At 43.1% G+C, this 18,419-nt stretch overlaps 1 protein-coding gene across 1 annotated transcript in view; it reads right to left on the bottom strand.

Moving 5' to 3' along the window:
- Window positions 1–18,419, bottom strand: part of LOC137424188 (coiled-coil domain-containing protein 149-like) — a 163,389-nt gene that overhangs the window by 60,728 nt on the left and 84,242 nt on the right. Inside the window, exons 6-8 of the mRNA XM_078774361.1 lie at window positions 11,519–11,626; window positions 2,472–2,588; window positions 428–600 (exon numbers count right to left, since the gene is read on the bottom strand). Coding sequence (XP_078630487.1) covers window positions 428–600; window positions 2,472–2,588; window positions 11,519–11,563 — 335 coding nt within the window. The 5' untranslated portion in view covers window positions 11,564–11,626. The remainder of the gene's footprint in view (window positions 1–427; window positions 601–2,471; window positions 2,589–11,518; window positions 11,627–18,419) is intronic.

Raw genomic sequence — 18,419 nt, 5'->3', positions numbered from 1 at the left:
GGTTGACTTGGCCTATGTTGCCCTTTTGACCTTTTGACCTCAAAAATATATAGGATTTGTCAGACCACGAACTCTACCATTTGGTGAAGTTTCGTGAAGATCGGTTTCAAATTGTGACCTATAGGCAAGTATAAGTGAGCGGACAGACAAACACACAAACACACACACACAAAAAACACACAAACCGGAGTGATCAACATACTTTCCGGCAAGTAACAAACAAACGGACTGAAATGCAACACCCTCTCCTCTGGCGAGGGTAAAAATATCAATGCTCTGAAAATTGTGAAATTCATTGAATAATTTATCTGCAAAAAATCATCAAAATTGTTGTTTTGACCACATAGTTTACATGAAACTGATGCTTTAAGCATAAAAAAGAACAAATCAAAATCAAATACAATCTTATCATCAGACCAGTACATGCCTGTTCTCCTTGCGGATTGAATCGACATTGACATTATAAATGTCTAGTCTAGCAAGTAAGTTGTTGGGCAGTGGATTTAATCGCTGTAACTTGTCCTTATAGAAGTCACATTCTGTCTGCAATTCACCAACTTTTTCCTTTGTTGCCTGAATCTCTCTGTCGTGTCGTTTTATCTGCAATCACACCACAAACACCACATGGGAAAACAGAAGAATACAGTGATGTGGCACAAAAACTTCAGAGCTCTTGGTTGCTGAGAGGAAATTTATGAAAGTTGATGTTCACTTTGTCACAATTAGTGGGGCGGCTTAGCCCAAATATTCAAAAGAATTGTGCATTTTGTGAAACAAGCACCAAATTTGGCACAAATGTACATTAATATGTTGCGAACATTTTCAGATATTGGGCCACTTGAAATTCCGTAATTTTTTTTTTCAAATTTTTTCAAATTTCGTAATTTCAAATTTTTCGGGTGACACCGTCACAATTTCGGTCTTCGAGGCCGGCCGATAGGCAAAGTGTGACCGGAAGGGACGAGGTTCTCCTGACCACGTGGCCCTCGATCTGGGAAGCGAGAGGCGTTCCATTAGTGGACGCGCCCCTCACGCCCGACTTTTGGGCGGCCCCGGCAGGCCGTTTGTTTTGACGTTCCGTGACAGGCCCCGCACCCCCACCTCCGGGCCGACCGGAAGCTTGTGCTGAGTACATCATACCTGAACAACTCAGTGAGGCAGAACACAGCAGTGCACACCAGGGTGATCCCTTCAGTGCATAAACCAATTAACCTGTCCACTGCAGGGCATATAGAAATGAAGTTATTTTCTGCATATAATAATAATATAAGTTCAGTTCTATATAACAATTTCTGTTATCACCACTACCACTACAACTACCACTACTACAAGCTTTGTCTGGAATTTTGTGGACTAACAGACAAACAGACATACAGACAAGCTGGGATCAAAACATTACCTCCTTCCACCATTGAGTGTAGAGGTAAACATCACGGAAATTATATCATGCCCTAGATTTAATTCATGCTTACCCGTGTATTTGCTTCACTGGTTCACAAGGTCTTTTGCATACATGTAATTCAGACTCTCGTCTTCATTGCTGACCACACAATGTTCGCAACATATTAATGTACATTTGTGCCAAATTTGGTGCTTGTATCACAAAATGCACAATTCTTTTGAATATTTGGGCTAAGCCGCCCCACTATATCGGCCGGCCTCGAAGACCGAAATTGTGACGGTGTCACCCGAAAAATGAAATTACGAAATTTGAAAAAATTTGAAAAAAAAAATTACGGAATTTCAAGTGGCCCAATATCTGAAAATGTTCGCAACATATTAATGTACATTTGTGCCAAATTTGGTGCTTGTATCACAAAATGCACAACAGGTTTGCTATGCTGCTACACTAAATGTTTTATAGAAGTTGGTGCTGATAAACTATTGATGGCAAAAATTTTGGTAGAGTTTTAACAAGAACACAGCTATTTTTTTCTTGTATGTTAACCTTAAATATAAAAAATAAAAGTGAACTCAAAATTAAGTGACATCCTCGATCTTTGAATCGATGTTCACTCTGGAATAAATTTAAGAAAATCTTGTGTCAAAATTGGAAGCAGCCTAATTCCTCATGCCAGAGAGTTATGCAATAAATGAACATTTATTATTCACGACAGTAAGCTTGGTGTTGGCTTAGCGGTTAGGGTGCTGGCTTGGGATCCTCGGATCCTTGGTTTGAATCCTGGTCGATCACTGAATTAACACCAAGGGGTTTGACTCAACCTGTCATCCTTCTGAGGTCGGCAAATTGAATACCAGTTCACTTGTAATTCCCTGTGTGTCGCAAGAAGCAACTAACAGGGTTGGCGGCAGGAAAGGCATGCGGCCATAAAACATTGCTTCAAAAAAAGGGTACCATGGTGCCCAAAAAAAGGGTACCATGGTGCCCAAAAAAAGGCCAACCCCTGCTCTGTGGAGAAAAATGGCCTCTAAAGGTGTTTTATTTATTTATTTTTTATTCTCTACAATACCTGTTCCTTCATTTCCTCCACATGCTCCACCAGACACTCCCTCTCATCAGTCACAATGGGTCTGGGTGTTGATTTTACATCATTGTTCTGCTGCTGTGCAATCATGTCTCTCAAAACCTGTCGAAAGATCATGGATTCAATGCCAAAAATTACAAAAACCTTTGGTAGTTCAGGTTAGTCACATCCAATGAAATAATTATGTCTCTCCTATTTGAATTGTAGACGGTGGCTTGCAAACCGAGCCTCAGGGGCGGTGTACAGAAGCGTATTTTTAAAATAACAATAAATACAAGGAGCTGGGAGGTGAAATTCACTGTACAGTACATGATGTGCAATGCACACAGAGTAAACCAAGTGTTTATTTACATCCATATCATGTCCAATAAATAAAGAAGATATAAGCACACCTGACACGGCGCTGAGGCTTCAGACTTTGGCACGCTCACGAAGCTGCACCGTCGAGTAAACTGTTCCAACCCATCGTTTTTAACTGGCTATTTTTACTCGTACTCAATAAGAAACATCTTAATCAGCTGATGGGTTTTTTGTTTTCTTTTTTTCTTGATAATTTAATCTGCAATGGCTCCTCATAGTTTTCACTCAAGAAGGAGTCAGCACATGGTGAGCTGGTAATACATTAGATTATAAACTACATTTTGGCAGATGGGGCAGCTTACTTTGAATGCTTAGTTTATAGACCATGGGCCAAGACTCCAAAATCCACTTTTCCGTAGTCCCCACTTGGGGGCGACTGGATATTTGCAAGAGCAATAGATATTAGATCATTAATTACTATTTTAAATGTTCCCATCACAAAAAACTGAGCATTTTTGAGAAATTTGCATGCAAAAATATACACTCCCCCAGCCAGAATCTAGCATGATGATGTCATACTGAATGCCTTAACAGACCAATCACAGATGCTGTATCTGCAAGTGTCACAGAATTGGCCAATCACAGCCCTTGACCCATGCAGCTGAGCTACCTGGGCATAGCAATGGCATGTTGCATGCGCATTATTACTGGTGCAAGAGTAAAGATTACTTTGTTTTCGGAAGTTAGTTGGCAAAAATTCATCACAAGTGTTCATCAGTGGAAATCTGCAGATACCAGAGAAGCTGAAATTGCACAAAATGCAATCAATACTTTTGGATTGGAGCTGGTTAGAGCACCAGAAATACTCGATGCCGTTCCCTGTCAAGCCGGGTATCATCGCAAGTGCTACATGCGGTACACTGACAAGTGCAAGATCGAGTTTTCCTTCTACTCGTCTTTATTCAGTCTCCTCATACCTTACTCCTCTTTATTCAGTCTCCTCATACCTTACTCGTCTTTATTCAGTCTACTCATACCTTACTCCTCTTTATTCAGTCTCCTCATACCTTACTCCTCTTTATTCAGTCTCCTCATACCTTACTCCTCTTTATTCAGTCTCCTCATACCTTACTCGTCTTTATTCAGTCTACTCATACCTTACTCCTCTTTATTCAGTCTCCTCATACCTTACTCCTCTTTATTCAGTAATGTATTCATTCAGTAATAAGAATATTCAGTAAAATATTCAGTAAGAGAGCGAGGAAGAAGCCTGCACTCGTGCCTCAAAGCAGTGACCAATGTAAGTAAATATATTCTTAAATGTGATTATGTTATATTTTCAATAAAATGAGCTTATCCAGCATTATATCACCACTTTGAGTGTTGGTTTGTTTGGTCTACAAAATGCAAAAGCACAATCCACCCACATGCCCCATGTACTGAGATCTGTGCAGTGTTTATTTTGATCGTACAGTTCAGTGCTACTGCTAGCCTAGATTATTTTGTTTTGCTGCCCCACTTACTTCTGTGCTAGTTTTTTTTAATTCTTTCAGAAATATTTTGGTTCCTACCAAGATTTATGGGATATACCCTGTAGATTTTAATTTTAGTTCCTGTTACGTTTAAATTTCATGGCTAACTAGGTACGGCATAAGTTAAGCTAGAGAGTAGAGTTTACTGACCCCCCCCATCCGGACCAAATTCAGATCCTGGGGGGACAGGGCCTTCTCCATCGCTGCTCCCACCCTCTGGAACTCACTACCTCACACCATCAGAGACTCCTCCTCACTCACCACATTCAAAACATCACTCAAGACCCACCTGTTCAGCACTGCATTCAACATTCAACCCACAGCATTTAACCCCTGACTATCACTTTTCCTTCTCCCTCCTTTTGCTTTAAATATTTCCCTATTGATTCTTGTCTTTTTGCAATTGTTGTTTTCATGTTTTGTTATGCATTATGTTTTGCACTCTGTCAAAGCGCCTTTGGGCTTCATGAAAAGCGCTATACAAAATAAATGAATTATTATTATTATTACTGTTACCAGCCACCGTATCGTGAACATTCTATGGGTTACCAGCCACCTGAAAATTTGTTCAGCTTGTTCTCTTATTCCTCCATGTATGAAGTCAACAATAAGTCATATCAATTTGTATTTATAGAGAAGTTTATATCACATATTGTTGACATCATACATGCAGGAATAAAAGAACAAGCTGAACAAATTTTCAGGTGGCTGGTAACCCATATAATGTTTACGGAGGCTGGTAACTGGACACAACATGGACCAACTTCTATCCACTCATCCCAACTCTCTTTTCCTCATATGTGGTGATCTCAATTGTCACCATGCCAGTTGGCTGGGTGTGGGTACCTCTCTCACCAGCCATGGCTCTTCAGCAAAGGACTTCTGCGACTCACTGGGACTGACACAATCTGTCAATTTCCCGACCCGGATCTCAGTCAACGGAGCATCTTCTCTTCTGGATTTGGTTATGACAAACTTCCCTGAAAATGTCTGCTGCTCTTCTTCTGCTCCAATCGGTTATTCTGATCATGTGCTTGTCAAAGTGGACATCTCTCTGGCCATTCTCAGAGAGCCTCCTCAGTGCCGACGAGTCTGGCATTTCACTCAGGCCGACTGGGACGGTCTTCAAGCAGCCATCAATCGTCTGGATTGGTCTCCCATCTCCACTGCCTCTGACATAAATTCTTCCTGGGAATTCTTCCAAAGCAAACTGCTCTCTCTCTCATGCACAGATTTACCCATCTCGTCTTCAGTTGTCTTACCCTTCCTCCCGTCCATGGTACACTGAATCTTGTGGTGAGGCAGTTGCCCTGAAACAACTTGCCTTTGCCTCTTGGAAGGCGAATCCAACTGAAGGCAATCTCAGTTCCTTCCACCAAGCTCGGAACAAGTGTGTGTCTACCCTCAGGAGTGCCAGGAAGCACTATCTCTCCACACTCAAGAATGAACTCTCAAACCTGTCTCCTTCCTCCAAATCCTGGTGGCGTTTCGTCAAATCCGTTTCTGGTGTTTGTTCCCCCTCCATCCCCTCCCTTACCTCAAATGGCCACACAGTTGACATCGCACGTGACAAAGCCAAATGCCTCAACTCTGTGTTTGCCTCAAAATCTTTAGTCCCAAACCCATCTCTCTCTGTTCCCACCTTTCCCAGTCGAACCCAACTGCTCCTGGACTCTATGTCCTTCTCTCCTGACAAGGTGGAGGAGTTTTTGTCTAACCTCGACTCTGATTCTGCAACTGGACCAGACGGCATCAGCCCACGGGTCCTAAAATCCTGCTCTGCCGCTCTATCTCACCCTCTCTCTGTTCTTTTCACTCTCTCTTTTGCTCAAGGTCATCTGCCATCTGCTTGGAAATCAGCCAACATCACCGCTTTGCACAAAAAAGGTGCAAAAACAGATCCCAGCATCTACAGACCAATCAGCCTTCTCCCAATTATCAGCAAAGTCATGGAATCCATCATCGCTTCAGATATGAAATCTTTCCTCCTCTCCAATGGCTTGATCTCTGACCATCAATTTGGTTTCAGACCTGGTCACTCTACTCTGGACATGCTGCTTCTGCTTTCTCAACAATGGATGGAGGTCCTCAACACCAAACAGGAAATTAGAGCTGTCTCCCTTGACATTTCACGTGCCTTCGATACGCTCTGGCACCCTGCTCTGCTCACCAAACTCTCCTCCTTTGGTATCCATGGAAATCTCCACGCATGGCTGGCGGACTTCCTCTCTGGTCGTAGTCAACGTGTGGCCCTGAATGGGTTTCTCTCATCTCCTCTTCCTGTTCAGGCTGGAGTTCCACAAGGTAGTGTTCTGGGCCCTGTGCTTTTTCTGGTCTTCATCAATGATCTCTCTGACTCTCTTGAAAATCCTAGATATCTCTTTGCTGATGACTCTACTCTCTGTCACTCCATTCCTCATCCTCAGATCGGCAGTCTGCAGCCTCCTCACTCTCTGCAGACCTGGACAAAATCACAGACTGGGCAAACAAATGGAACATGTCTTTCAATCCTGATAAATCTCACACTCTTACGATGTCTCTCCGAAAAGACCGACTGGAAAACCCTCCCATCCACTTTCTGCATAATCCTCTCCAAGAAGTTCTGTCACTCAAGCTTTTGGGTCTCACTATTTGCCATGATCTTTCCTGGGAAAACCACATTTCAAATCTGGCCTCCAAAGCCAGTCGCCGACTGGGCATCCTCCATCGTGCGAAGTCCTTCCTTGGCGCACCTGAGCTCCTCACCACATACAAGGCTTTCATCCGCAGCTCTATGGAATACTGCTCTCCCCTCTGGTCTGGTGCTCCTGCCTCACACCTAGCCCGTCTTCACGCTGTTGAAACCAAAGCGTTCAGAATCATTGGAATCTCCCGCGATGAAGCTAACTCCGAGGGCCTTTCACTCACTCACCGCAGGCAGGTTGGTGGTCTTTCCGTCTTCTACCGACTCCTCTTTGGCCTTGCCCCCCCCAGCCCTCTCTGGGCTCTGTCCCCCAAATATTCCTACAGGTCGCACAAGATCTGCCTGCAACCCTCTTATGGTTAAACTGCCAAAATCAAGACTTTCTGCTCACCTTCACTCCTTCCTTCATTCCTCTTTTCTCCCACCTCTGGACCAAACTCCCTCACTATCTTCAATCCCACTCCACCCTCTAGGTCTTTAAAACAGCTGTTCACCACCATCTCTTAGCCTCCCCCATCCAAAACCTTGATCTTTTCTACCCCCGCTAATTTCGGTCCCCTTGTGTTTTATACCCCCCCCCCCCCTCCCCTTCCCACGCCTCCTGCCCCCAAGCCCTCTCCCTCCCACACTTCTCCCTGCTCTCAAATGTTGTGGTTGTGTGCTTCCCCTTCTCTCCCCATCTTGTCTTCCGCTCCCTCTTTTTGTATATTTTGTTTGTCTGGTTGATTTGTTTGTGAAATAAATGTTAGCTCTTTCACGAGCCTCGATTCAGTATACAACCAAAAAAAAGAAGAAAAAAAAAAGAAAAAAAAAAGAGGGTTGCAGGCAGATCTTGTGCGACCTGTAGGAATATTTGCAGGACAGAGCCCAGAGAGAGCTGGGGGGGCAAGGCCAGAGAGGAGTCGGTAGAAGACGGAAAGACCACCAACCTGCCTGCGGTGAGTGAGTGAGAGGCCCTTGGAGTTAGCTTCATCGCGGGAGATTCCAATGATTCTGAATGCTTTGGTTTCAACAGCGTGAAGACGAGCTAGGTGTGAGGCAGGAGCACCAGCCCAGAGGGGAGAGCAGTATTCCATTGAGCTGCGGATGAAAGCCTTGTATGTGGTGAGGAGCTCAGGTGTGCCAAGGAAGGACTTCGCACGACGGAGGATGTCCAGTCGGCGACTGGCTTTGGAGGCCACATTTGAAATGTGGTTTTCCCAGGAAAGATCATGGCAGATAGTGAGACACAAAAGCTTGAATGACAGAACATCTTAGAGGGGATTATTCAGAAAGTGGATGGGAGGGTTGTCCAGTCGGTCTTTTCGGAGAGACATCGTAAGAGTGTGAGATTTGTCAGGATTGAAAGACATGTTCCACTTGTTTGCCCAGTCTGTGATTTTGTCGACGTCTGCAGAGAGTGAAGAGGCTGCAGACTGCCGATCTGAGGGATGAAGAATGGAGCGACAGAGAGTAGAGTCATCAGCAAAGAGATAGAGAGGATTTTCAAGAGAGTCAGAGAGATCATTGATGAAGACCAGAAAAAGCACAGGGCCCAGAACACTGCCTTGGGGAACTCCAGCCTGAACAGGAAGAGGAGATGAGAGAAACCCATTCAGGGCCACACGATGACTATGACTAGAGAGGAAGTCCGCCAGCCATGCGTGGAGATTCCCATGGATACCAAAAGAGGAGAGTTTGGTGAGCAGAGCGGGGTGCCAGACCGTATCGAAGGCACGTGATATGTCAAGGGAGACTGCTCTAATTTCCTGTTTGGCATTGAGGACCTCCATCCATTGTTAAGAAAGCAGAAGCAGCATGTCCAGAGTAGAGTGACCAGGTCTGAAACCAAATTGATGATCAGAGATCAAGCCATTGGAGAAGAGGAAAGATTTCATATCTGAAGCAATGATGGATTCCATGACTTTGCTGATAATTGGGAGAAGGCTGATTGGTCTGTAGTTGCTGGGATCTGTTTTTGCACCTTTTTTGTGCAAAGCGGTGATGTTGGCAGATTTCCAAGCAGATGGAAGATGACCTTGAGCAAAAGAGAGGGTGAAGAGAACAGAGAGAGGGAGTGAAAGAGCGGAAGAACAGGATTTTAGGACCCGTGGGCTGATGCCGACAGGTCCAGTTGCAGAATCAGAGTCGAGGGTTGACAGAAACTTTTCCACCTTGTCAGGAGGAAAGGACACAGAGTCCAGGAGCAGCTGGGTACGACTGGGTACGGTGGGTACAGAGAGGGATGGGTTTGGGACACAAGATTTAGAGGCAAACACAGAGTTGAGGCATTCAGCTTTTTCACGTGCGGAGTCAGCCGTGTGGCCATTTGAGGTGAGGGAGGGGATGGAGGGAGAACAAACACCAGAAACAGATTTTACCAGACGCCACCAGGATTTGGAAGAGGGAGACAGATAAGAGAGTTCGGTCCTGAGAATGGAGAGATATTGTTTCCTGGCTCTCCTGAGGGTGGACACACACTTGTTTCGGGCTTTGTGAAAGGAAATGAGATTTCCTTCCGTTGGATTTGCTTTCCAGGAGACGAAAGCAAGTTGTTTCTGGGCAATAGCCTCACCACAAGATTCCGTGTACCATGGACGGGAGGAAGGGTATGACAACTGAAGACGAGATGGGATAAATCTGTGCATGAGAGAGAACAATATACTTTGGAAGAATTCCCAGGATGAGTTGATATCAGAGGCGGTCGAGATGGGAGACCAGTCCAGATGATTGATGGCTGCTGGAAGACCATGCCATTTGGCCTGAGTGAAATGCCAGACTTGTCGACACTGATGAGGCTCTCTGAGAATGGTCAGAGAGATGTCCACTTTAACAAGCACATGATCAGAAGAGCCAATTGGAACAGAAGAAGAACTTTACTGGACAATGGGCTTATTACTCTGCTTTGAGCTTCCAAGAATGTCAAAGGATGATGGGTTTGAGAACATGAGATTGAAGACAGTAAATGAAAGACTGTTTCCCTGTATAATTATGCCGATGGACTCCATGGAGATGGAGTTGAAAACGTTAAGGATAAAGATGGCCGTAGATCCAACTACCAAACTCACATTCTATCCATTGACCAACTGTCTGCACTTCCAACAAGTTTGGGTCAATACATATTTTTGAGTACTCTCTCCATATTAGAGAATGTCGTGTTATCGTGTCTGGCCAGAAGCGTTTTTAGGAAGTTTGGTGCAGTTTCCTAAAAGTTGTAAGTGACATTTCATAAGTACTCGTTTTTTCATTACCCCCACCACCAAAGGTGGATGGAGGGTATGTTTCCACCCCTGTCTGTCTGTTTGCTTGTTACTTGGCCAAAAAAAAAAAAAATTATGTTGATCACTCCGGTTTGTGTGTTTGTTTTTTGTGTGTTTTTTGTGTGTTTGTTTGTCTGCTCACTTACACTACTCACAATAAGTTAGGGATATTGGCAGGTTCTTCGGTGTGGTTAATTTTGTGTATTAATTATGTTGAAAAATGTTGTTGGTCCTCATTCTATGGTTATTAATGAGTGTGAAAAAACACAGTATTCTTGATTTCAACACCCTAACCCTAACCCCGATAAATAAATAAAAAACTCACTCCCACAATATCCCTAACTTATTGTGAGTAGTGTATACTTGCATTCAGGTCACAGTTTTCAACCGATCTTCACGAAACTTCATCAAATGGTAGAGTTCATGGTCCGACAACTTCCTATATATATTTGAGGTCAAAAAGTTAAAAGGTCAACATTGGCCAAAGGTCAACCACCTTTTTTGATTTCCTAAAATCCTCAATTTTCATCCGATTGACTTGAAATTTGAATTGGATTTTCAAATCAACTTACTGATTTCAACCACCAATTATTTGTGAGGTTAAAGGGATGCTCTGCTGAGTGCCTTTCAGCTTTCTTCTCTTTTGCCAAGTGTCGCTCTGTGAGTGATTTTTCATTTGTTTGTGTGTCTGTCTGTCTGTGAACAGGATATCTCAAAAAGTTTTGAACAGATTCAGACAAAGTTTGGCAGCTAGGTAGTATATGTGACGAGGATGTAATGATTACATTTTGGTGAAGATCTGGATTCGGATTTGGCTCGTAAAAATTTTTTAAGTGAATCTTCACCAGTGGGAGATCGGGCCAAACATGATACATCGCAGGATATCTAAAAAAGGTTATGGATGGATTTGGACGAAACTTGTTGGACAGGTTGTGTGTGTGACAAGGAAGAATCAATTCAATTTTGGTGAAGATCTGGATCCGGATCCAGCGAGAAGAATTTTGAGGTGATTCTTCACCATTGAGTGGTATGGCCAAACTGGCGGAGGTATGCTCTCGACTGAGAGCTGTTCTGGTTGCCTCCGCCACCAAAGGTAGATGGAGGTTATGTTTTTGTTTGCATTACCAAGGATATCAGGACAGCATGAATACACTGTAGAAAGGAGTAACCCATTTCAACTGCATGCTGAATGCACTAAACAGCTCATCATTGCATGGTGATGACAAGTTTTTTGAATAAGCATTTGTTGCACAGGACAAGATATAGTGACAAATTTACCTTGAAATCCATTTTGACCTCAGCATCTTGCTGTTTCAATCCCATGATCTCTTGTGCCTGAATCCTGATTTGCTCGCTTGCCTCCCTCAGTGCCGTGGCAAACTCCAGCTGAGAAGAAAATCCATTACACACACAAACACACACACACACACACAAACACACCCAATTTTATTGGGACATGTCATTGTGTTGCTCGTCATATACTGCTGTAGCTGGAAAATTTAATTAAGAAAAATCTACGTATTACAAATGTATGTGGAAAGTCTTGGATAAATGGTATTGGATGAAGCCATCCTGAGCTCCTACTCTAGATCCGTTATAACTGGCCTGTGCAGGCTCATTCGCAAAGAACGTGCGCAGACAAGGTGGTTTGTGCATGGCACAAATAAACAAAAGCACGTTAATCTTCCTCTTTTCCATGCACGTGTCGGTATGCTTATATTAAAGTGCACTTCTGAGCAAGCACCTAAGACCTCAGACATGGTCACCTGCAGTGGTAAGAAATACGAGAATTTTATGATTCCATCCCAATAACTCCAGAGACCAGTGGTAGTGATTTCGCCAAAGTAGTGAGATTCCCTGAGTTCCTTCTGTCGAGTTTCACTCAATGGACAAAATATGACAAACCAATAACAAAATTATTTTGAAGGAATGGGCCAAATAATTACAAACTTTTGTCAGAACTCAGGAAAATTATTTCTTCAAAAAAATCTAAACCATCAGAAATTACGACATCATTACCTTCGCAAAAGCGGAAGGTTATGTTTTGATCGCTGTGTATTTATTTGTATGTCTGTGTGTGTGTATGTTAATCGCATAACTCAAAAAGTATTCAACCGAAATGCATGAAATTTGGTGGGATGATTGGTTATTATACGGGACACATTTGATTAGATTTTGGGAAACAGATTTGCTCAAATTCTGACTATTTTTAACTCGATCGTATTTCACTCAAAGTTATGAGCGACTGAAGAAGAAGATGTCCATCCAGGACGTCATCACTATAACGCGATCTCCCGCGATCATTTCAACCTCAAAAAAAATTATAATTGCAGATTTGACAATAGATGAGGCATATTAACAAACGAATGAAACAGATTTGCTCAAATTCTGACTATTTTTAACTCGATCGTATTTCACTCAAAGTTATGCGCGACTGAAGAAGAAGATGTCCATCCAGGACGTCATCACTATAACGCAATCTCCCGCGATCATTTCAACCTCAAAAAAAATTATAATTGCAGATTTGTCAAGAGATGAGGCATATTAACAAACGAATGAAACAGATTTGCTCAAATTCTGACTATTTTTAACTCGATCGTATTTCACTCAAAGTTATGAGCGACTGAAGAAGAGGATGTCCATCCAAGACGTCATCACTATAACGCGATCTCCCGCAATCATTTCAACCTCAAATGAAATTCAAATTGCAGATTTGTCAATCGGGGAGGCATATTAACAGACGAATGAAACAGATTTGCTCAAATTCTGATTTTTAAAAATCGATCGCATTTCACATAAAGTTTCACATCGCATACACTCCCATGCCAAGTACAGAACAGTAGCTGCGGCGAAGGTATGCGCTCTACCGAGTGCCCGGATTCTAGTTTAGTAATATTATGACGTGCATTTTACGGTGGTAGGATGACATAGAGGTGTGCGCATTCACCTCTGAGCTACTGTATCTTGCCTGGGTTTGAATCTCATGTGCAGCTATAAATTGGAATACTGGTATTTCTCATGCAGGGCGAGGCATAAATGTGTGTACCGTACCTCGGATGGACGTCAAACTGGATGTCCAGGCCTTTTTAAACGTCAGGCCTTTTTAAGAATTGTTTTCAAAGGTCATCCCATTTACAGGATGAGGACATACTTTTTGTCAATTATTTTCCTGTGATGCACTCTGATGATAATCAATACTCAGATTAAGAATCAGATGGGACAGGTTGTCAACAGCAAGCCATTTGTAAAAGCATGTGATTGTGCTTAGATATTTGTATAAAGACCGATTAATCACAAAGAGGTTTACATTCCAAACTTGACAGGATGACTCAGGGTTACATTCTGTAGGTTGTAGCACATTAATTTCCCCCCTCCCCACGGGGGTTTTCTTCCTTGAACAAACGTTTAGTTAACGTTTATAAATAGCTCATCAAAAGCTATTAGCTCATATAAAATGAGCATCTCATCAATATATGAGCTATAAATAGCTCATATAAAATGTACATGGCACAAATAAACAAAAGCGGGGTTATTCTTCCTCTTTTCCATGCACGTGTCGGTATTGTTACGTGCTCCTCCCCAAACCCCGGTCACGGTGTCCCTCCAAGCCCCGAGAGGAGTCACGGCAGAAAGATGTGTTATTCTGTGTGTCAAAGATCAATGGTGAAACCACACCAATTGTTACCAACAAACAAGTATTGCATTAAGGTCACACAAGAATAACAGCAATAACAATATTAATCAATTGTACAACCAATATATCATTCCTATGATGGTACCATAAGCTTCGTACAATGTAACTCACTGTGCTCGAAGTGAGCGAAAAGAACATTCCCAACATCTCCATCCCGGCATCAAGCCAAAGTCGATGTTGAAGCGATCGTCAGAACGATGTTGTATCGAGACCAGAATCCTGCTCGGGTGACAGTCACACTGCCAAAGATAGGCAAAAGTGTCCTCAAGAGGCGGCTGGGAAATCACACCTTCGGGTATGGACGTTCAACGGCTCCCAATCGGCGAACCGCAAATTCACACTCGAAATCCACGTTACATACACACACCAGGTTAACGTCTGGGTGCGGTGTAATGGTTGAAGCGAGGTGAAAAACCTGGAGCGATGTGAAATCAGGCGTGAGGTCAAATGGCCAACAGTCCATTCTCGAGACGTAACAGCACTCTAATGATTCTCTTCGGAATCAACCGCAAAACCTGTCACGCAGGTTTATCTGTCACAGCGATAACAACTCTGTCGCAGGAATCCCTTTCCCAGGAAACCCCAAAGTTCGCTAGTGACCTCCGTTCGCCAGCGTTTGCTCCAGACCTCCAAACAGCTCGGCTCCTCCTCACTCGCTCCGCCTCTTTTATCTCTTCTTCTTCCTCGTCCGGTGCCCGATCCGGTTTCCGGTTTCTTTTAAAACATTAATCTCTTTTACCTTTTGAAAACAGATCTCCATTTCCCTTAAACGATAACAATAATAGTACATGCAACCAAAAATGTTTACAGTGGATGAGAACCACAACAACAGAAGTGATGAATCCGTAACACTTCCACCCCTCAAGAAAGAAAGTTGGAACATAGTGAAAACTTTCTTTGCATGCAAAAACTCTTTTAACAAACAAAAGTAAAACTCACCCCCAAATGATCAATTCACGTCAGCAACAATAATTAATATTCCCCAAAATAAAGCAACAAAACTTCCAAACAACCTACAGGAATTTCCAAAGTTAGTTCACTCTGGATAAAGCATCAGCAACGACATTGACCCTGCCCTTTACATGCTAAATTTTCAAGTTGAACTCCTGCAAAGCCAAACTCCATCTCATCAACCTCTGATTTTTATTTTTCATTTTTTGAATGAAGGTTAATAGCTGGGCGGCTTAGCTAAAAAATTCGGATCGATTGTGCCTTTTCCCTTAAAAGCATGAAACTTGGCACATGGCTAGAATACCCGAAAAGAAAGATTTTTAGTCCAGGGGGCATCCCCAATTTCACCCCATATGGCGGCCATCTTGAAATCCAAGATGGCCGCTATACAAGACCTATTTTGATAAATATCTCCATAATTAGAACAGATATCAAAATGGTTGAAGTGCCTATACCTACATTTTTAGGGTCTAGGAATCCAATGGCAACATAAAATATTCAATAGTATATGGCAGCCATCTTGAAATCCAAGATGGCCGCCATAACAGACCTGATTTGATGAATATCTCCATAATTAGAACAGCTATCTAAATGGTTGCAGTGCCTACACCTACATTTTTAGGGTCTAGGAATCCAATGGTAACATAAAATATTAAGCAGTATGTGGCGGCCATATGAAAATATTAATTTTGCATAGTATCATGCAAACTGGGAAAGCACATAAATACTCTTACCAGGTTGGCATTCTTCTGTGATTTAAAGCGTCTATGAAAGTAATTATTTTTTTAACGCTGATGCCAATTTTCTGGGTCAATGTCCAAATGAAAACGTAGAATATTGGTTAATGTGTGGCATCACAAGATGGCCATGGAACACCCACAGTTCCAAAATGACTAAGGAACACCCACAGTTCCAATACTGGAGTCTCACGATGGCATTGGAGAACAGCATCCTGACCTTTGTGCACTCATTGAGGGAGGCTGACTTTGAAATGTACTTAGATGCTTTATGGGAGCTTCTTCCGTGGTTCTTTGCTCTTGACCATACGCACTATGCAAGATGGGTCACAGTCCATTTGCGTGATATGATGGACTTGCACAAGACACACCCTAAAGTTCTGGATAATTTCCGAGCTGGCATGTTCACGGTACAAAAGACCCAACGCAAATTTTCTTCAATTGCTACAGATCATGCACATGAACAGAACAATGCATGTATCAAGGGAGATGGAGGAGCTGTGGGTCTGCTGGACAATGCCCATGCTCTGCAAAGATGGATGGTTGCAGGTCCAGAGGTCTCAAGGGTGATTGATGAGTTTGAGACTGCACAGGAGCAACATGAAAGCAAAGCGCCATCACTGCATCATGATCAGAATAAAAGCACCCAGATGACCTTTGACAAACATGCCAGATCACTTGTATCAGTTATCGAGGAGCTAGGTAATCCATTTCTTGAAGAAACCGCTGACCTTTTGGTCCTTGACACAAAGGATATAGCAAGTGCATCAGTCGTACAAAGTGTGAAAGGCGTGCAGAAAATGGGAAAGGAGGCTCTGGAGTCATTTGTGCAAGAGAGGCTGATTGAACGCTCAAAGCCTTTGAATGATGTCGTCCCGCGCAAAAACTTACCTCTGTTTGGCAGCTCATCAGTAACAGACCAGCTGACAGATAAACACAAGGTAGCCTCATTGAAGAGTGATGTTCAACTGTTTTCTCGCCTCTATATTGCCTGTCAAACCCACGAGGGAAACCTGGATGAATTTTTCCGTCATGAAAATCAATTTTTCCCTCCATCTCTGTCCAAGGATGGGAAGCTTCGACCTGGTACAAAGAGCGACCTTTTGGACTGCGTAGAGGAACTTTCACCATCAAGCACACAGATGCCAGAGGTGACATGTGTCATACTTGACGGGGCAGTAATTGTTCAAAAGCTAAAGCCCGATGTTGGCACAGTCAAAACATTTGGCGAATATGCCGAAAAGGTCTTCATCCCATTTGTTTTCTCACAGTACAAATCTGCAACCCGACTTGATCTGGTGTGGGACCGTTACCTACCCGACAGCTTTAAGAGCATGACCCGTGAAAAGCGTGGCAAGGGGGTTCGCCGACGAGTAGATACCTCAGTTGCAATTCCTGGACAGTGGCAGAACTTTCTTCGAGTTGATGAAAACAAGCGTGAACTCTTCAGCTTCCTTTCCAATGAAACAATTAAATCATTTGAAGACCAGCGCAAGGAGCTAGTTGTCACACTTGATACAGAGGTTCTTACTGCTCCACCACGCATTGATCTAGAATCACTCTCCCCGTGCACTCAGGAAGAGGCAGATGGTCGGATGTTCCTACATGCTGTTGATGCAACACAGAGAGGGCATAGTAAGGTCCTCATACAAACTGTGGACACAGATGTTGTCGTGCTTGCAGTTACAGCATCCCAGAAGCTTTCAGTGATGATATGGTTACAATTTGGGACAGGCAAGAACATGCGATTTATCTCTGCACATGATATAGCCACAGCTCTTGGCCCTGAGAAATCTAAAGCCCTCCCCATGTTTCATGCACTAACAGGGTGTGACACTTTTTCAGCGTTTAATGGGCGTGGAAAGGTAACTGCATGGAATGTGTGGGAATCATTCCCTGAGCTCACAGAGGTACTAGCAGAAATTTGCCACCAGAGCACAGAGATAACTGAAACCTGCATGAACGTCATTGAGAGATTTGTTATTCTGTTGTATGATCGCACAAGTACTGCTACTGACATTAACATTGTACGAAAGAAACTGTTTGCAAAGAAGGGCAGACCTGTGGAATCAATTCCACCAACACATGATGCCCTTGTGCAGCACGTAAAGCGGGCAGTATACCAAGGCGCAATATGCTGGGGACAAGCATTGCATGCTAAGCCTGATCTACCAAGCCCCACTGAATGGGGTTGGCAAAAAACGTCTGCTGGCCAGTTCAAACCAATATGGACAACACTTCCAGAGGCTGCAAAGATCTGCAATGAATTTGTTAAGTGTGGGTGCAAAAAAGGATGTACTGGTCGTTGCCGGTGTAAGAAAGCTGCACTTCCCTGTACTTCTCTCTGCGCATGTGATGGAGAATGCAGCAAAGACTAGAAAACCACAAGATGGCACAGTTACAGTCTGCGATGTCATAGACACTTTTAATCACTGAAGAATGCCAACCTGTTAAGAGTATTTATATGCATTCCCAGTATGCATGATATTATGCAAAATTAATATTTTCATATGACTGCTTAATATTTTATGTTACCATTGGATTCCTAGACCCTAAAAATGTAGGTGTAGGCACTGCAACCATTTAGATAGCTGTTCTAATTATGGAGATATTCATCAAAACAGGTCTGTTATGGCGGCCATCTTGGATTTCAAGATGGCTGCCATATGGGGTGAAATTGGAGATGCCCCCTGGACTAAAAATCTTTCTTTTGGGGTATTCTAGCCATGTGCCAAGTTTCATGCTTTTAAGGGAAAAGGCACAATTCATCAGTTAAGCAGCCCCACTATAAGGGGTT

The sequence above is a fragment of the Myxine glutinosa genome, chromosome 3 (genome assembly GCF_964187855.1).
Source record: "Myxine glutinosa chromosome 3, kmMyxGlut1.1, whole genome shotgun sequence".
Taxonomy (NCBI): domain Eukaryota; kingdom Metazoa; phylum Chordata; class Myxini; order Myxiniformes; family Myxinidae; genus Myxine; species Myxine glutinosa.
This window is presented reverse-complemented; position numbering and strand designations above follow the sequence as displayed.